The following is a 21,303-nucleotide window of genomic DNA, read 5'->3' on the forward strand; positions in this document are numbered from 1 at the left end:
GATGGACTCGTTCGTCTGACCCGGAAACGTGTCCGGGGCGTCTGTCCCGCGCGCAGCTAGCGCAACTTAATAGCTGACTGAACGATGGCTAAATGCGAAAAGATGCGCTTTAAGTTGGAAGCTATGTCAGGCTTTCACTGGACATTGCGACTGACATCTCATGTACTGGTCCGGATAACTAGTCCATGTTCAACCCCAGTCGCTTAGGAATTTTTGGAATTGAAGAGACGCTCTGGAGGTAAACGCGCCGACAACTCCGCGACCAAAGAGGAAAATTGGTAGTTGACGTTAACGGCTCAACTCTAGTTGCAATGCACAACGAGAAGGGAGCAACAATTCCGGTACCTATTTCAACAATAGGGAGGACACTAGCCTTTTGAGAACCGGATGAAGTCTGTGTCAACAGCCTCACCTGGGATCAGGACATCACTGATGCCTGTGCAGGCTTGCTTGCACAGGTAATACTGCCGTTCCCATGTAACCAAAAAGTTGGGTAGGGAGGGCACGACAATCAAAACTGAATAGAAGATATGGGATATGGACGTAATGAAGCAAGGTAACACAAATACTACCAATACATTGCTCGGCGATTTTTCACGCTAAAGCCGAAAGAAGGATAAGAATGTGCGTTAGGGATTTTTTATATTGTTTTTATACTCAATAACTCATTTTTATTTAATTGCTTCAAATATATGACTCCAATCGAAAAAAATATTATTACACTACAATGGTATATATTAAAGAACACGATGGTATATATTAAAGTTTTTTGTAATATTGTACTTTGATTTTAAAGATCCTATTGTAGACGGTCAAATCACTGTGCGGTGACAAAGCGGATTGAGAAGAAAAATAAAACTTTTCGTTTCGCTTTAAGCGCTATTTCATTTTTTGGGGCGCAGAAGTACGAAAATTTCTTAGATCCTCTACTGATTAATACTGATTTGATATCTTAATATAAGCTTTGAGATTCACATCGAATAAATGATCTAGATTTATAAGAGATTTAGCGATGTTCAAATCGTATCTCGTCGATTTTTCCAAGCGCCAATTTATGTTTTTCTCTGCATTGCTGGTACACTGTGGAAGTAATCTTTTATTTTTTCTATTCAAGGCAGCTAAATATAAACATAATTAGTCTACTCTCCGCCCTTTTAGAAGCTTTACATCGCTTTGCTTCCTGCACCCCAACAGTTTAGATAAACTACGAGTAAACGCCTAAAATTGTCCTTGGTACTACTATTTAGAATAAACTTTACATCTATGTCCAGATAACATATTAAAACCGGCTTACGTTTAGCCAAACAATATTTCTGTCATGTATATTGAATATGACAAAAAAAAAACATAACAAACAATAATTCTCAGGAAGTTTTTCTTACAGCGCAAAATACTAAATAATCAAAATGAGTTTCGTAATACTTTTCTCAAATAAATAAACACAAACCTTAAACATCTGAGATCACAAAGCAATGTGCTAAACTAATGTCTAATAGCAGTTAAATTTATATCGAAATAGATAACGTTGCATTAAGTGACTGATTGCAAAAAATAGCTGTTTACGTATTAATATATATTCAGATAAATATAATTTTAATACTTACAAGACAACCTCTTTGTGCCCCTTATACAAAATAATGTTTATACCATTGACTTACAAATAAATGGACGACGGGTCTAATACAAAAACCACGAAAAAAATGTCCCAAGTCAACCTATTCGAAATTTAAATTGTAATGTCATCGCAGTATCGCGCTGTCAGTAGAACAAATGAAGACTAAAGCGGAGTGTCGCGCTCTGTATACGATTTTAGCGCCTTACAAGTGCGGACACTTTTTAGCGCGGCCCCGACGTCCATATAATTGTAAGTCAATGGTTTATACGTATATTTGTAGCATTAATACTGGCGTCCACTAACTAAAACGCGGTTAAGTGACAAATGGTCGAATATACGTTTTAATTAGAAAAAAATAAAGCACAAAATTCTCATTTAAAAACAGTTAAAATTAGTTAACGTGTTCAACTTACCCTGACGATGCACAGCTGAAATATCATTAAACAATTTAAATTTTCTAAAACTGGGTTATGGTTTTAAATTATATCTCACAATTTTGTTTTGTCATTTAACCGCATTTTAGTTAGCGGACGCCAGAATATGCAAGGTGACTTTTATTTCGACCCTTCCTACGTAAACTATCGTATGTCGAAATTGCCATGTTTACTGGGGAGAGTTTTAAAGTTTTTAATTGACTGAAATGAGCGTAACACGTGACTTTATCATTTCACAATATTGTGGTCGTTCATTTAACCGATATTTAGGATTTTATAATACGCTATGTGAGTAATGAGATTTGCCGAATAAAACTGAGAAATGCTAAAGTCACGTGTTACGCTCATGTTTGCGAATTCAGAACTTTAAAACGCTTTCCTGTGAACTTGCCAATTTCGACATACGATATTTTACGTAGGAGGGGTCGATTTATTTCCATAACAATTGAGGAGCGTCACAACAATAACCAATATCGTTGACTTGCTTTCTCAAACTCGTATCTTAAAGCACAAAGGTTCTGAAATGCAAAACTGGATTGTATATACAAATTTTGCACATTTCCTTCATATTCACACACTGGCTTTTAGCTATTCTTAAAGTAATGCATCCAAAATAATAACCTTGATAAGAAATTTAAAATAAATAGAAAGTTTTGCTATCTCCTTAATAATCACTCTTTATAAGATACGAGTTTAAAGTTTAAGTTTGAAAGTAAGGCATCGATATGTCACATTTCGACTTGTTCTTCTCTTTTAATGCCAAACAGTAGTTTTTGTTCGTCTCTTTGGAAGGTCAATGGTCTCTACGAGTAACTGATCCAACCTGAGCATTAACCACTAAATCCGCTTTATAAATGAATTTCAAACGCACGGATCTGAACACAATGTGACAAATCCTTTCAATGAGACTAGACGAAATTGGAGTTCAAATTTATATTAGTATTGGTTTCGGAGGTCCTCAATTGCGATTGTGTCGAAAAAATATATAAACCAAATACAAATGAGACACATCGTCACCTTAGAGTGGAAACCTCGCTTAATCATAAACACATAGTTCGTTTTTACAGATTTTTGTTAAATAAAATCGTATAAACTTCTTGATCAAATATATTATTAAAGTAATATAGTAGCTGAAAGAGGTAAAATGCCACACCACTATTTTATCTTCGTCCTGAAAAATTACACAGAAATCACATACGAGGTTTTCACTCTAAAGCTAAACTCACACTGGCGCAGAGTCGAATCGTCGCGTCGCGTCCTGTTCTTCAACTACAACGCCTGGCGACGCGCGTCGGTTACGGTGTGGTCGGCGTCTGACGCCTCACTGCGCTCAAGTAACGCGCGGCGCCTCTCGACTGCAACTAAGCGTCGACGCGTGACCCCATATGTATATAACACAAATTTGAACCTTACTAATGGGAAAATAGAGATGACTATGCTATAGGCGAAAGACATGACGCGTCCCGACGCTTCGACTCTGCGCCAGTGTGAGTTGAGCCTTAGACGCCTGCAAATTAGACACGCCAGTTTTACAGACTAGAGGTTGAAAATTAGTAGTGGCGTGGATGCCTCCACGCCACTACACAGCGTTTCTATCAGCGTCTAATTTGAAGCCGCACTAAAGATTATATAATATTGTCACCAATGAAAACAAAAAGAATAATAATAACACTGAGCACACAATGTCAAATTACATTTTTTGAACTGTGTTTGAATAACATTTCAAGGGAAAGTAGGTACCTCTGTCCAAATGGGACTTTTGCGACAAGAAATGTTTCAAAGACTTTTACCCTCTGCTATTTTGAGTTCAGTAGGAAGACAAACATTTTTGTGGCTTGGTATCTAGAGCCATGTATTACAATATTTAACTTTGGTGCTTTTACACCAAGTGTGGGTAATTTTTATATTAGTTTTCACTACCTGATTTCGACGGCAATTTTTATTATTTAAGTTTTCTAGAATATTATAATGACAATGGACTGTTAATACAGACAATTGCCCAAAATAACGTTTAAACCACTCCCAGAGTGGAATTTCTCAAGAAATTCACTTTGAAACTTTTGCGTTGCATTATACTAACTAACACTTCAAAACGGGAATTAAACAATCTAAAACGTTGCATACCTACCTATTATCTATACATTTCTTTGACTGACAAAACACGTAGGTGTGTAAATACCTATTAAATTGTTTAATCGCGTTTAATCACGTTTTGCAATGATGGCCTAACATTGTTACAGCTACTATCCCAAAACCTGAAACTTTATCTTAAATAAGACTCGACCAAAGCATGATATAGAATTTTTAAGTCAGCGACTGTGGCTTCGACAGCGTAGCAATATTATTTTGTAATTTACAAGCTTTAGTCAAACTTTCTTCTTTTATTTTATTTTGATTGATCCGATAATCTGCATAAATTAAAACGTCCGCATCAGCATTGATTGATGCTGATATTCCTTGCGGATATTCGAATCGTGATATGATTTAAAAGGTACGCTGAAATAATTTACAAACCTTTCAGAAACAGACTGCAAGCCGAAAAAGCAACTGAAATGTTGTTTTTAAAATATAACTTTGATAAAATTCCTCTACGGTTAAGTTAGCAAGATTGACTGTTTTTATGCAGATTGATTCTTTTATCAACAAATGTCATAAAATCATTGAAACATTATTTTATTACAATACCAAACAGAAAAATAGAAAAGTTTTTCGTAGGTTCAGTAAGGACGTACATTTTTCAGTTTTTTTTTAAATAGATAAAATCAGCATCCGCATCATCAGCATCTGCTGATGTGTAAAAAACTTGCATCAGCTATAAATCTGGTTATGAGTTCGTTTTAAGTATTGTTCGGAACAATAAAACATTATATAAATCGAGACAAAATATATAAATACAAACTTGAAAACAAAACGGTTATTTTATAATGAACTGTTCGTGGACTAAAAGTTACATATTTCAAGTTATTGTAGTTATTACTATAATCTAAGTCTAGACAGAGTGTCACCCTGTTGAAACTTGAAAGCAACAAAATAGGGCAGCTAACAAAATTTTATGTGTGTTTATCTTTTAATTTTGCTCGGAAAAACTAAATTTATGCCGTAAAGTTAGGTGAATTAGTAAATTCTTTACAACAAACATTGAAGCATGCTTTAGTCTTAAACAAATTATTTCAAATTTCTCTAACCCTACTCTATTAGCTGCCCCATATGTACTCTTAGTATATTGGACGCTTACTCGCTTACTCCTCTAAACTCGGCGGGTTGTCATCTATGAACACCACATGAGATTTCAGATATATAAGGAACGCTAACAGTCGATCATTGTTCGCTTCAGAGCCCCTGCAACAACACAGGTACTTAATCCCTCCTAGGAAGTTTTATTTATGACTATAAAATAGAGTAGATAGAAATAGATACAGAATAGAAATCCTATCTGACTCATCGAGTATATAACCAGAAATGGAGACGAAATAAAGGCCCGGCAACTCATCAGGTAAATGGGCCTTATATCACTTTTAAATATCAACTCTCATTTGCACTGAAATCACAAATTCGAAAACTAAAATAGTATAGCGCCAACAACTGACCTTGTGTACGACTTCGTATATTCCAAAAATATGCTGTAGTTTTTGTAAAAAACATAATATCTCTAACTATGGGGGCTGTTCCATTCGGTGGTGTGGGAAAAACAGCAAAACATCTAATTACAAAACAAACGGAATCACATTTTATCGGTAATTAAACATTAAATATGTAATTTTTCAGTTTTCGTCTATTATAGCAAAGCTCAAGTTAAACTGGTCGATTTGAAGTGAGACAATTGAGAGACACTCGTCAATTGTTTCGAATTCGGGCTGGCCAATCGGAGCGCAGTTGTCGCCGTAATGATATGGTAGAATAGTTTTCTAAACAAATTAAATGACTTTTCATCTCTATTTCTGGTTATAATAATATACTCGATGATCTGACTGGACTTTGGATTGGAATATGCAATACCATAATAATAACAATAGCGTAGCAGACACTTAATTGCCTGATATCAATTGTCGCAAACTAGGGCATTCCCTTTACTACGAGTACCCAGCAACAGAATTCACCCTGGAGCAATTACCAAAACACCCAGATCAAGACCAATTTAGAAAAGTTCATTTCCGGAATTGGTCTTACAGGGAATCGAACCCGAGACACCTCCGCATCCAGCGACCACAGTGTAAAACGTTAGGCCACCTACTTTGATAAGTCAAGGCATCAACATCAGATTACACGCATCCACTGCTGGACATAAGCCGGGTACAGTTTATTATATAGTATAGTATTGAACAAATATTATTCAGTGTGCCCAGTTACTGCTACAACGTTACTATCATTACTGTCTTATAAATGTAACTTACTCAACATCAATTTCAATAGCTAGGACAGTATGGTGCGGTTTGCCTTCCTCGTCGAACCAACTGCAAATCAAAACAAATAATTATGCCACTGTCGACTGATATGAATTACAAAATAATCTCTACTGACGTAAGCCGGTTTTCGTGCTATATTACATTCTCTAAAAGCAAACCCGCATAAAATACTGCCAATTTCATGATACTATCCCCGCTCCCATGGATTTTTTTATAATATCAAATCTGGGTTATCTGGATATGTGATGTTCGAGTCGTGACGTGACCTGAAAGGCACGCTGGAATAATTTACAAACTAGAAAACGCAACTCAGCTGTTGTTAACTTCGATAAAATTCCACAACGACTGAGTTAGACAGATCGATTGTTTTCATGAAGAATTGATTATTTTGTTATAGATGTCTCAAAATCATTGAAATAATATTAATAATATAATAATATTTTATTACAATACCCAAAAAAATAGAAAGCTTTTTCATGTAGGATGGATCGCTGATAGATTTAGCAAGGATGTACATTTTTCTCGACTTTTTTAAATGCATAAAATCAGCATCCGCAGCAGATGCGGATTCTGATTTTAATATATTTTATGTATTTTCAGGGGATGCTAAGATCAATAAATCAGCATTCGCTGATGTGTAAAAAAAACTGCATCAGCAACAACCCTGGTTACTATATGGAGTTCAATGGCATTTGTTTTGATCTCTACTGATAAATAATTTTCAGGTTAGTTTTCTCTACCTAATTTCGGTGGCAATTTTAATTATTTAAGTATTCGAGTACATAATCGTGAAATATTATAAAATATTCCAAGATACTACACTCGAATATTAAGTAATACTTCATGATAATATTCTAGAATATTTAAATAATATACATAAATTGCCACCGAAATTAAGTAGAGGAAACTCACCTGTAAATTACACAAATGTTCCCTAAAGCGAACTTGAAATTAAATAAAATTTCAAAGAAATAATCTTTAAGTGTCAATATCTCGAAAGTTGCGTTGTTTATGGCAAATATTGTAGCCCAGCCTTAGCGAAATTAGATTGCAGAAGGCTCAGTTCCACATAATATATTGTAACAAAATAAAATTATAAAATAAAAAAAATACAATTAATATAAAACATTCTACTAATAAATACAAAACACTCTACGCTTCTATACAAGACCAAATACAGTTCACCAATACTCACCGCAAAAGCGCCTATATTATTTTAACAATAAAGTTTAGAAATAAATGAAGGTGTTGATTTATGGGCACGTCCTCCCATTTTCACAATTTTAATGGGCGACGACGAATCGAACCAACGTAAGAATAATTGTAAAAGTAGCCAGGAAACAGCGAAGGGTGTGACAAAAAGGTGTGATGACGATGAAGGAGGTCAGTATCGTCACACTTTTATTCAATAATTGTTTAATATTGATTTTAAAAAATGTGAATAGCGCAATATTGAAGAAACCACAGCACACACAATCCCGTGTGTCCTATTGGGGAGTAGATGGAAGTACAAAGATGGGACCAATTTAGTCTGGTGTGACAAAGTAGGTGTCCCAAAAATACGAAGAGAATTAAAAAAGATCATCAACCACTGGCAAAGACATATCACATTAGGTGGGATTTTTTTTGGACTTATATTTAGTGTACTGTAACTATTCCTGACGCTGATATGCATTGAAAATTGGAATCATTTTGTCTATTCGTTACGGCGCATTCTCTAACTATATTAATAGACTACCAAACCTCGTACGCCATATTCATTATCTTGGACCCATTTCATATCATGACATAATGAAGTTGTGGCACGAAATATAATATACTAAAAATATTCTTCGATACAACTAAGATATATTAATAAGCTATCGATAGCTTTCGAAATTCGTTAAGAAAGTAATGACTAACATATCTGCAAACGGCGGCGAGGTGCATGGCGCCGCCGCGAGTGAGCGCGGGCGGCGCACGGGACCAGTCTGCTCCTGCGCCGAACTAAGTGTGTGCCGCGCCACATGCCAGAATGCCTTGCGACACGCGCCCACACCGTCGATACGCTCGATACGCACCCAACCTTCGCAAATATATATGCTCTTTATAATAAGAACATTCTTAAAACTAAAGTTGATATGATCCTTAAGAATTACTTCCGCGACGTCCGACTGTGGGTCACGTTCCATCTACCACTTTCAATGACGAGACCATTGTCAACTTAATACTTAACATAGCCTTAAATGAGATTCTAGATCGAAAAATTAACTGTTACATCGACCCCTCCTACGTAAAGGATCGTATGTCGAAATTGCCAAGTTTACAGGGGAGCGTTTTAAAGTTCTGAATTCACTCGTTACTCAATTAAAGTGATCATCATCATAGATCATCTAACCGATACCTAGAATTTTATAATACTCTATGTGAGTAACGTTAAAAAAGCTTTGCCGAATAAAACTGAGAAATGCTAAAGTCACGTGTTATGCTTATTTCAGTGAATTCAGAACTTTAAAACGCTCTCTTGTAAACTTGGCAATTTCGACATACGATACTTTACGTAGGAGGGGTCGACAAGCAGCTGCGTTTAATGCCTTTTTTGAAAGTGAACTGATTTGGATGTTGGATCGGTCGAGCGGGCCGATTCCTTGGCCAGCACGATTTCCAGATTTAACGTCGTGCGATTTTTACTTATGGGGGTATATGAAAGGTTTAGTGTATGAAACGCCCATAAATTCAATAGACGAGCTTAGGCAGAGGATAATTGACGCAGCTGGAGAAATCAAGGCAACAATAACCTCGCGGGTGACAAAAACTGAAGTGCGCAAAACATTACTAGGAATGTATTAGGAATCGAGGTTCGCATTTTGAGCAGGAATGATTTTGAAATTGAGCGTTATTGATTGTTATATGTAAACATGTCTTTATCATTTTCTCTCTAATAATTACGTTACCGTAAAATCAGGTGTAATAAACTCACACTCTGTTCGCGATTTTCTGCACTGTTGTATTAGAAACTTTAACATTGTAATTAACATTTGTACCTTTTTAAATAGGTAAGAATACAAGAAAGTAGTTTAAGCAATTTGTACACTTCGTTACATACATTTTTTTTACAATGAACCCCATTTAGTAAGTACTTGGTACTTGGTGTAACGGGCTGGCGTCCGCAACTCGACGTCAAGGCGCCTATTTTGCGTGTAAGTAAAAAAGTAAGTAAAAATTATTATTTTTAAGTATCTCTCTATCATTTTTGAAATACCATAATTAATGTAACAGTTATTTCGTGCCATCTTGTTATTAAACAATAACTTTGATTTTGATTCAATATATACAAGATAAAGCAAAAATAAACAAGAAATAGACATAAACTTTAAAGAAGAAAAAAATTACATCGAAAATCTGGATTTTTAACTAAAAACCTAAAATTTTTAATATCTTCGAAAGTACTCATTTTTTGGACAGGGTATCACATGACTAAATTTATTTCAAATTAAGTCTACTTTCAGCCCTTAGAAGGAATGTATCGAGTTTCAGGTCACCCTGTACATATATATATGTGCCGTTTATGTACTGCATTTGATATTTACCAGCCAGTGGTGGCTGCGCATCGGGCTGGCAACTACTGCAGTAACACCGCACTTGTCCCCAACATACCGCTTGTCGAAGCTCCGGAAAGGGTAGCACCAGAAAATGCCAATACTTGAGAACTAGGTGCAAATGTTCGCAGCTTTCCCCTGAAGCCTCCCATTCCGCTTCCAGACTTTGCCCCTCTGTTCCGTCTTGATCCAAACATAGTATACGATTCAAATAATTTAAATTTTCCACGGACAACGTCTCCGACCAAAAATCGTCGCGGCGAGTTGATTCGTCGAGCGAAGACGACTGCTCTTCTGTTAAATCAGGTAGATTTCCCGTCTCCAAAGTCAAAGCGTCCATGATTTCATTATCCAAACTATCGACATCATTCGCCTCGGGGTAGCGATCGTTATGCTGGATGTTGGTGTCGAAGTTCTCTTGCACGTCGAAGAAATCGCCAGTATCGCCAAGGCGCGAGTCCAAGCTCATTGAATGCTTCAGTGCTTCTTTTATTTCCGTTTCTAATGTCAGCTCATCAGTCGTTTGGCAGAAACTTTGAGTAGAGTGACTTTTTGGAATACACCGGTTAACAGCATCATTGTTCACCTGGCCAAGAGGGTAAGCCGGGGGGGCGCAAAAAGTGGCCCTCTCAGCCAATAATAAGCTATGATGCAACGAAAGTAGATTCGGAAAGTTTCTGGGATTGTTTTCATTATTTATAAATTCATTGTCATTTGGAAGACACATAGGAAGTGGTTCAGAAGTGCTGGGTCCGGCTAGCACCACGAAGGGTTCTGTTATATCATTAACTAGACTGTCTTGGCTGTAAGCTTTAGTTTTGCGCCTGGAGCGAGCTTCTTGAGAAGGTGGTAGACTCAAAGTGAACCGTGCACTGTCGTCGTCATCCAGCTCAAGCTCCGCCAGTGATTCTTCGTGAAGATTTTCTGTAATGATCGGTAGATCTAAAGACGCACCATTGCCGACCACGTAGGGGTGGAGTAGTATCGAAACCTGAAACCAAGGTTAAATTTTTTGGAAATTTGGAAATTGAAATGAAATGAATTAAGGCTTATATTTGAAATTTTGTTTGATTATGTACAGTCAACAGCACATGTAGCTATTTACTTTTGTTCGAATATCGTCTCCAGAGCAACGGAACAATCTGTCAATGTTTAGCTTGATATGCGACCGTCCGTAACTTTTGTTGCAGAGCAACCACGTCGGAGAACTGTATCGACAAATATTCGTATTAAGAAAGCGACGTAAATTTAAGTGATTTGGTACCGCTGCTGTACTAGTGTCAACGCCGTCTTTATATCTCAGAATCTATAAGATATTCAAAAAATTAATAATGAACATTCACTATGTTCTGACTTCTATAGTTATGGCACTGAAACAACAATTGTTTAACTCGCCGTATATTTGAATATACGGCGAGTTAACATGTGTTTTTAATCTTTGAAGATTAAAAACACATGTTATATGGTATATTCTGAATGATTCAAACTTAAACATGTAATTATTATGCTCACATGAAGACATGATTACATAATCGCAAGTAGATAAAATAATATACTAATTTTCACTGAAAATAGTTTAAATAATGTTCAACATTGTTTACTTTATAGCGCTACATACACGTTACCGATGCTCCTTTCAGACGTGGTGGCGCTTCGGAAATGATCCGAGCTTTTACAATCTTAAGAGGAAGTTAGGAAAACTTACCTGTGACACTTTCCCATAAAGGTCTATGAGCGGGAAGACATGGTTGTGGATGCGAGAGATGGTGGCAATGGCACCAAGCACACGACCGTCTAGCTCAACAACAAGCTCACTATTCAATCTGAAGTGCAGCGTCAGCACCGAATTTTCGACCACTTCATTCAACGCCGCTGCAAACTTCATTTCAGGATATCTCTAGAATATATACAACAAGTACACGTTTAGTTTAACTTGAAATTGTACAAAGTAAACTGCAAAAATTAATTGGTAAAACACTAACAATGTTTCCGTTATCTCGCAAAATTTCCGCGTTGACGACCCATACGCCAGGCGGTTCGAGTAGGCTGGCACAGAACGGGAGAGACTCTGGCCCCGCTGGAAGCGTACCCACCGCACCGATTGAGACGCTGCCGTACCATTCCATAACCAATTTGTCCACACGAAACTATAACAAAATATATTTTTCTAAACTCATATCCTACTTACAACAAGTTACAAAAACTGACCAACTCACAAAAGATTATTTATATTTCTGACTCTTACAAAATCGTTTTACCATTAAATATACTGTATACAAGTTGAGTAACCAACGAATGCATGAAATGTAAATAAAATATTCCACAACGCACTCCAAAAATTAAAATAACAATTCAGTACAATAAAATAAATAGGTAAATCCGAATAAGTTGATGTTGTTAAGCTGAAGGTTCCTCAGAATAGTCCTCAGTGGTGTAATGGTTAAGACTGTGATTGGCACAAGATAGGTAAGTCTGGGGTTCGATTTCCTATACGGCCAATTAGGGACATGAACCTCTCTTAATTGTTTTTAACCGACTTCAAAAAAGGAGGAGGTTCTTAATTCATCTGTATTTTTTGTATGTATGTTACACGATAACTCCGGGGTTTCTGACCGATTTTGATGAATCTTTTTTTTTGGAAAGAGGGTACCTCAGTGATGGTCGCATTTCAATTCAAAGTAAAATATTCTACCTCTAAGGATGGCAAACCAGGAGATGAATCCGGTATCCCGCACTTTCCGGCAACCGATTTCAACCAAACTTGGCAAATGATAACGCACACTCGCACACACTCAACCTAGCCCCACACTAGGGAAAACCTACGTTGCAGGTGCCATGGACACACACATAGACAACCACAAAATACACCCATACTCACGAGAGAAATAAATGTAGGCCATACAAATATTTCTCCCGGCCCGGGAATCGAACCCGGGAATTATGAATAGATGTAATTTCACGAACTTTTGAGGTCGGTTTTATTATTCCTTGCCTGGGTGTTCTGATCAGGGCCCCAGAGGTAATTTCGTTGCTCTGGTACTCATAGTACCTGGAATTTGTTAGTTTGAGACCAGGCAGTTGGTGTGCTTATATGGCGCTATTATTATATCTCGTGATAATGGTATATCCCATCTTAAATTTCGTTTGATACCACAATAATTTACAACAATAGACATGCGAAACACAGACGATAATCGTATAAGAAAAATCTCTATTTTACTGTATCGAGGCGCTTCAAGTAATTTCCCTATTTCCACCTCGCACTTCGCCTCCAGCGAAAAGAATACAGCGCAATGTGTTTGTCATTCGGCTAATACAACGGCTAAATACAACATTACCGATCGCATTATATCCACAATAAACAAGACAAATGGAAAAATGTAACATAAATTATTTAAGATCATGTGTTAATTCTGGTTAAAAAACAAAACAATTCAAAACAAAATTTTGATTATATTTTTTTATATATTTTCTTTCTTTATTTGTGTTCAAATTATCATAATCTATAATACAAAAGTCATACATAACATATTTCTTAAAGCACACACTCGTAACTTCGCAGTAGGGTAGCCCCGTATCGCGGGTACCATGGACACACACAAAGACAATCACAAATTACTGCGAAACAAATAACAGAAATAAATGTAGGCCATACATATATTTCTCCCGGCCCAGGAGTCGAACCCGGGACCTCTGCGTAGCAGACTAGACAGTTGACGGAAGCATTGACATTGGATCAAACAATCGCACAACAGTAATACAAGAATTTGCATGTAAGAAAATGAACATTTTCACAAGATTCGCTGTGCTAAATGTTATACTTTCGACAGCGAAATAAAACATCTAATTAGAAAAGTTTGATAAAACTTTTTGGAAAATAAAAAATATGTGGTGTCCCTACCGTAAGGCATCAACATTATAAAAGTGATCATGCTAACTAAAAATATTGGCAGTGTCAATAACTGCCAATATTTTTGGACTGCGTGACAATTATCTCGTCTGAATATAATAACTAAAAACAATTAAAATAATAAAACTATATCATTTTAAAGTAGTTACTTTTTATTTTAATAAATAAGTTTGTCTAAAACATATTTACACAGAAAATATTATAGAAAGTAACTTCAACATATGGCGCTTACTAAACTTTAAAAACTGACTCTTACGTACAAATACTTGCGGAATTTTTGAAACGTCATCTCTTCGCGCAATATTGAACTATGTACTTAATGTACACCTTAGTGAACTTAAACAACACTAATTAAAAACGTCACATCATATCTCCATAATTCATTTGTGCAAATGGATAAAATTTAATTAAATTCAATTACAGATACATTCACTCGCAAAATAATACAGTAACACATTTAAATGGAAGACATATTGACAGGAATTTTTTAGTTTTTAAATTATATCGCTATGACGCGTATCTTTGTGATTTAGCTTCAAACAATAATTCCTGAACAACTTACCCTAAAGTTGTACCCTCTGCGGAGTGGCTGACTCACTATGGCGATACCGTGATGATGTTCCTTGACCCTACATGCCACGGTGTCTGAAAAAATTGCACATATAAATGTATACATGCAAATGAAATAGATTATGACTATTAGAAGTTACATCTTTTGCAATGTCTTTGTTTAAAAGTTAGCAATAATATATTAGAAGTACAGTACCTTTACCATGAGTTTATAGTCACATTCATCGCTAGCGACCGGGTAGAACATTTTATGTGAAAATGTTACTTCTTCTTGGGACCAGTAGAGGGCACTGTAGAATTTGGCATATAAAATTGTCAAATACTTCACACGATCGCTAGCGACAACTGCCATATTAAGCTCATCGTAGAGGTACAGGCCTCGTCACGTAAAGTTAGCGAAGATCGCAACTGTAAGTTAGCGTGTATTGACAAATCTGTTCATATACAGCAGCAACATGTTCGCTGGAACAATTTCATTGCGTCACTTTGCTGAAGCAACAGTCAGATTGTAGTAAAAAAAACAGCCACTGACTACAATAGAGAATATAATATATTAAATATTGCCTTAAATGTTTACTTAATTTTAGTACTAGTTGTACAGTATAGATGGCGCTCACTAAGTTTTATACAGATTGTCTGTCCATATCGATTTATAACTACAAATTAAAAATATTGAATATTTTAATTTTATGGCAATTGAATGCCAACTTCTCAACTATTTTAATAGCTGTCATTCAATGGTCTTAAGTATGCAAAAATGCGAATGTATGTGTGCGTGTTGTATTTCTGTACATAGGTTTAAGTACCTGAGCTGCATAGTTTGATGTTAGCTCCATGAACGCAATGGAAAGTGTAAGGCAGAGAGCGAGAGCGGCGTCTTGGCGTTTCGGCCGTCACGGTAGCACCAGGCTCAATGTTGCTATCGGCGGCTGCATCAGCGTTCTCATTAATCACCGTGACTGGTTCACCATCCGCCAGCGGCGCCTCAGGTGCCGTAGGCGCGTCGGCTGCCTCCAGAGACTCTCCATTAGACGACTCAACACCATGCGTTTGACCATTGCACAAAACAACGCCATTTGACCCATTATTGCTCAAAGTGTTCGATGATAGTTTCTGGTATTCATCATTGGGAACTAAAACATAAAAATCAAAATTAATCAGTGTTTTATAACATATGTTAAAGTAACAATATGTTCTACAAAAATATTGTTACTTGTTGTCTGGGGCAAGGCAGCACCGACATTGGTTCCCCTCGATACAGATTGTATTTTCGTAACATGGCCAAATATTTCCATGACGACATACACTTTCTGCAATAAAAAATACAATCAAGTGAATTATGATCAGACCACGAGCAGCTTTTGATAAAATTACTCGTACGCATATCATGCCTTCTCCTACCCAGTCATAAATTACATTAGGCATTTTTTTAGGATAACGTAGTTATCAGGTACTAGCAGCGTCGATGTAGCTCATGTCAATCTCGTTTTATAAGTGAGTTATATATAAAAAAGGTAGACATATTATGACTAATGTAAAACGTTCGCTTTTGAAAGCCAAGTAAGATAACGAGACGGCGGCCTCACACAATCTGTGATTTTATGGATTTCCTCGCAAAGCCGATGGCCACGGATAGCCATACACGACCCCGCTCTTTTCATATTGATATTTAACCAGTTACAGAATGTCAACCCATCGCCACAAACCGGCCCTATCCATTTTTCGCTATGCATTGAATCCATGCACTATGAACGCGTCTGCAATACCACGCACAAGTCTCTTCCTATGTGGGGCTTTAGGGAAGTTAAAAGTAAAATCACAATCTTTATTTGGCTACTACAAAAATGTCAAATACTACTACTAACTAGTCAGGATAAGACACAATGTAATGCATTCGACAATGACGCAACTATTAGGCATAAACAATTAAGCGAACCCGTAGGTCACCTGAACTTACACATTGTGTTACAAAACCTACAACGGAATAATAATATCAATAAGCTATATATACTCACATCAGGCACGTTTTCAAAGCTGACGTCTAGGCACTCAGAGTTAAAATAGACAAGTACGCGAGAATCATTGGTCTTTTTGAGACCAATGCGGTCGCCGGGCCTTAGCCACTCGAACGACGGCACGAAAGAACGCAACTCCTGCTCGCGAGCACCCGGCTTCGAATATTTTATGTACTTTCCTGTTGAAAAATATTCATTTATAACGAATGCTAATGAAGATTACAATATATAAAACTGAAATCTCTAAATATATGTATAATAAATCGCGATATAAAATTTAGGTCGTGGGAAAGACATGAAAATAATTTAAGCGCGCGAAATAATAATAACAAATTCCCTACATTACCTTACTAAAAGCTGTAATTTTAAGAACTTTCAAATAAAGCGAAACTAAAAGAAAACAAAATGGGGCTTTAACATGAACTCTTATTACGATTCAGTTTAGGGCCTAAAATGAATCGTAGTGAGACACCGCTACATGAAGTGTATATCACCATCCCGCTTTTTTGTCGTTACGAACCTATACTGAACTGTAATAAGAGTTTATGGTAAGGCCGGTTCTCATTGCAGCACACCGTCAACATAGATGCGTACCACACTGATTTTACTTGGTTCCCACTTATTTGAGACATTCACAGCCCATATTTGTTAGTAAAGAACGTACTTAAGCTAGTTTTCTTTTTATCATACAAATGACAAACAAGTAAGCGACACGCCAGTCCCTATCAGTTGCAATGCCACTCAGAGCATTAAATCACAAAGATCTGAGGGGCACTGTCCCTGCGCCAGTCACCCTGAGACACAAGTCCCATGTGCCTGTAATATCAATGGCACTCTTACCCGTCAAACTCAGAACGCATTATTGCTCACATTACTGCTTGGCGACGGAAATATGTATGTAAGGTGGCAACACTTTCCTGGACGAGCTCTTTCGCGAGGAGCTCTTCTACTACTAAAAGCGTTAGTTTTAAAATAATTAGACATCTACTAGGTGAGAGGACAACATGTCAGGGACAAAGCTTCGGATTGACTTTTGATTGAACGCACCCTCTGCCCTGTCATTGGGAGTAACGAAAAGTTCTAACCATACTTCCATTGACGATTACATGTTTGCATTTTTTTTTAAATAATCGATTGTCTTTACCCCTTTTAAATGTAAGTAAACATGTATGTGGGACCAATATTAGCCAGTAAAAAATTGCTTGTAATACCATCGATGTACGCTGTGTAATGCGGCAGGCAGGCTACTGAAGGTGGAAAACTTCGGTTCACATGCGCGTTCAGAATGTTTATGTCCGTCACACCCATGCGGAAACTGCCCGAGTAGCCGTACTTGCACTCCGTTATCTTTACCTGTGCCAACACGAGTGAAATGGCTGCTACATAACTGGATACGTTTCAGAAAACTTCAAGATATTTGACATTTGAAATATTTATTATAGTAATACTTGGGTTGATCCCAGTTATTTAATTTAAGATCATAACTAAAGGCATTTTGGACGAACTAACCTCAAATATTTCTCCAACGGCAAGATGAGCGGAACTGAAGCAAATTGCACCCATTGGGTCACAAGTCAATCGTCGCGCGTAGGAGTAATCGTGCATCAGACAAATGTTGTCACCACAATACTCGGAGAAACTCCTATAAATTTAAAGTTGGAAACAGTTTATTGCAGGCTTTATTTATAAATTAAAATTAAAATCTAGCAAGAAATAAATAATATAAATTGAAATTAAAATCCTGAATTATTTATTTGTCTAATGTAAGAAATTCGCAAGATTTGTTGTGGTGAGCATCAAATGGTGATCGCTCAACGAGAGAATAAATGCTTCTTCTTTAGTTGTCGAATTGTGAATTCGACAGAGAATCCCTGTGGCAGCATGCGCCTATGACATTTGAACGTTTGATATCAATGCAATTAGCCTGAGGCTAAAGAGGAAGGAAAATATTAAGATGATTGCATGTCCAAGGAGATTCATAAACGACCTTGGAAAATGTGTGAAGTGCATGGCCTAAAACACTTTCTCTTTCTCTTTAGAGCAGACCCATGTCCAGCAATGGGACCTACAATGAAAATGACAGTCAAAGACTCGAGTATAGGATTCGCTTACCAATATGGAGGTGGCGGCGATGCGATAGCACGAGAATTGCTCAACAGAGAGTTGTCAGAGTTTGTGCAACCATTATAGTTGAATGCCCTCTCTTCGTTTTGCAATATCGTTACCTAAAATAAAAATTTAATCATTTTGCGAAAAGACTGGAACAGGTGATTGATTCAAACACGAAAATCTAAATAGGAACTTAAATAAAATTTCCCATTCAAAAGAGCTTGTCAGTCAATAGCGTTTTCCATCCACATAATAATTATAAATTTTACTCGAAAGCTATTGACTTGGTTCACAGGAACGATGTATCTTTGTAAATAAGTGTACTTTTGATATCTAATGCAGGGAGGGTGTTTCCAAGAGTACCAGACCGGTTTTTTTTAATACCTGAGTGCATTGCCCGTAGAGATCAACAACGGCATATATGTTGAGATGTGGAACGTACCACGCCTTGCCCATGTCCATACCGTCCAGGTAGTAGTGTAGACTTCGATCCGCGTGCCACATCATGCCTACAAATGTAAAACTTCAGTACATGAAGGCCCTTCAGAGGACGAGCCTTTGAGGGACTAGTTTTTCTTTAGAAATATAAAGACGTAATGTTAATCATACATCTTCTGAAATCCCTTGTAGACACAAGGGCGTTCAGAAGATACATTTATCGACGACAGCTAAGAATAACCGGTTATATGTAAAAATCACGACAATTTACAGTAGAGGGTTTTGAAAGTAAAAACTTGAGAGAATAACACGTATAATATGCTTAATATCCTTCAGATATTAGCTTTTTATATTATCTTATTACTGAAAATTTTAGATGTTACGTCAGAAAATCAAGTTTTTACTTTGAAAACGTTCTACTGTAGTCTTGATTTTACAAATAACGGGTTACTCTTTTGGTTATCGATATACGACCTATATAGTATGTACATTGTAAATAAACAAGTAATTTTTTTTTATTTAGGTATAAATCCATTAATAGTTTACCATTACCATTGCCAAACTGACCATATATCATTTTTGTTACATAAAGGTTAAGAAAATTCTCCAAGAATTCCTTCAAAATATGTCCTACGATGATACAGAGAATTTATTAATTATCCCAAAATAAATGTTGTCTAATTTAAGCGTAATAGGCATATGATTTGCATTTGATTGTTTAATTTTTATTTTATATTTTACACATTTTTCTGTTTATAATTTAATCATCATATGTATATATCATATAATCACCTGTATAATTAGTATTTTTTACCTGAAATACAGGATTCTCCTAGTTCAGGTATATGTGTTATATTTTACATTTATTCGTATAATTAGTCTTTCGTTTTTCATTTGTAGAATACGTTATTCAATAAACAATTTTATTATTATTATTATTAATATTATTGCAATCCATTAGATTATTTATTATAAAAGTGACATAAACAACAATGCCCAAGTTCCATACACTACTAACGTTCTCCGTCAGAAACAATTACTGTCAAAATAAGTAATACTCGACCTAATTCTTAGACTATGGAAACTAAAAGACATGTTATGTTGACATATATAAATCAGACGTTATGATGCATTTCGACATTGAAAACATAAACATGTTATTGTATTTGTTTAACTCTTGCGTGCCGTCTTAAGCCAAAAGAGATAGCATTACATTGGTCTGTGTCAAACACGGGAATTCTAATACTAAACTTTACTATTTTTTAAAGCCAGCAATACAAAGACAATGTTGGTCTCAACGCTGCCGGGTGAAGGCCAATACCAACGTATAGACAGCCTATCCTTGCCTAGCCTTGCCTTGCCTTGACTTGCCATCGTTCGGCGTCACTCGCCTAGCTGACCGAGTGAAGGAGAGCACTAACGTGTATAGAGCTCGTTTGATGTAGCTTGTCACAACTCGCAGTCGCTCGTGACTACGTCTTACTTCGGAGAAGTGTCCATTTTTCTGCACAAATCAACGGCGCTCGGCCAATAGTAGTCAATTGACATTGTACAATCAGACATTTGCATGCTATTTAATATATGCGAAACATGTTTATACTAACACTGTCTCTTGTTACATCTCCTGCTATACCATGTTTTAAGCAAATAAACGTATGTTAATAATATTATTATTGATAATATTACTACTTTCATTTATTTCCAAAATTAAATGAAGTATTAAATATTCACTTAAATCAGTCAATTATATTAATTGTATACCAATGCATAAATACAAAAAGCTTACACTATTTGGAATCAGTTTAAAAATTTCTCTATGAAAATATGAATCTTGAGGTTGGAAATGTATAAGATTTGTATTTCAAAGTTTTCTCTTTTTTATATATACTCTCAAATTACAAATATTAATTTTTTTCTTTTCAAATTCAATTTTTTTTAATATTAACGGAAAACAATAAATTCAAAATTTTATGTGACATTCCCGGATATTCCCATATAGCCTAACATATTCCCAAATGGATATTGATCTACTTTAATAAAATGTTTGCATGTCGATAATGACTTTGCTTGTCGATAATGACTTTGCTTGTCGATAATGACTTATCGATAGATTATGGTACGACACTAAAGAAATACGCCATATTTGTTCGTTTAATTTCTGTTAGGTATGCACGTTTATTCCGTAGTTAGGGCTGCTCCTTTCTTTTAGTTTTTTTTCCATCCTCTAAGAC

The 21,303-nt window shown here is 36.2% G+C and overlaps 1 protein-coding gene across 1 annotated transcript in view; it reads right to left on the reverse strand.

Moving 5' to 3' along the window:
* Nucleotides 1-3,270: 3,270 nt before the first annotated feature.
* Nucleotides 3,271-21,303, reverse strand: part of LOC113227460 (neuralized-like protein 4) — a 32,834-nt gene continuing 14,801 nt past the window's right edge. Inside the window, exons 18-32 of the mRNA XM_026460400.1 lie at nucleotides 19,019-19,143; nucleotides 18,638-18,750; nucleotides 18,035-18,167; nucleotides 17,737-17,878; nucleotides 16,526-16,704; nucleotides 15,724-15,820; nucleotides 15,317-15,643; nucleotides 14,503-14,585; nucleotides 12,013-12,177; nucleotides 11,736-11,927; nucleotides 10,022-11,021; nucleotides 8,355-8,517; nucleotides 6,441-6,500; nucleotides 5,285-5,388; nucleotides 3,271-3,410 (exon numbers count right to left, since the gene is read on the reverse strand). Coding sequence (XP_026316185.1) covers nucleotides 5,289-5,388; nucleotides 6,441-6,500; nucleotides 8,355-8,517; nucleotides 10,022-11,021; nucleotides 11,736-11,927; nucleotides 12,013-12,177; nucleotides 14,503-14,585; nucleotides 15,317-15,643; nucleotides 15,724-15,820; nucleotides 16,526-16,704; nucleotides 17,737-17,878; nucleotides 18,035-18,167; nucleotides 18,638-18,750; nucleotides 19,019-19,143 — 2,879 coding nt within the window. The 3' untranslated portion in view covers nucleotides 3,271-3,410; nucleotides 5,285-5,288. The remainder of the gene's footprint in view (nucleotides 3,411-5,284; nucleotides 5,389-6,440; nucleotides 6,501-8,354; nucleotides 8,518-10,021; nucleotides 11,022-11,735; nucleotides 11,928-12,012; nucleotides 12,178-14,502; nucleotides 14,586-15,316; nucleotides 15,644-15,723; nucleotides 15,821-16,525; nucleotides 16,705-17,736; nucleotides 17,879-18,034; nucleotides 18,168-18,637; nucleotides 18,751-19,018; nucleotides 19,144-21,303) is intronic.

The sequence above is a fragment of the Hyposmocoma kahamanoa genome, unplaced genomic scaffold (assembly GCF_003589595.1).
Source record: "Hyposmocoma kahamanoa isolate Upper Pololo Valley unplaced genomic scaffold, ASM358959v1 100021, whole genome shotgun sequence".
NCBI classification, from domain to species: Eukaryota; Metazoa; Arthropoda; class Insecta; order Lepidoptera; family Cosmopterigidae; genus Hyposmocoma; species Hyposmocoma kahamanoa.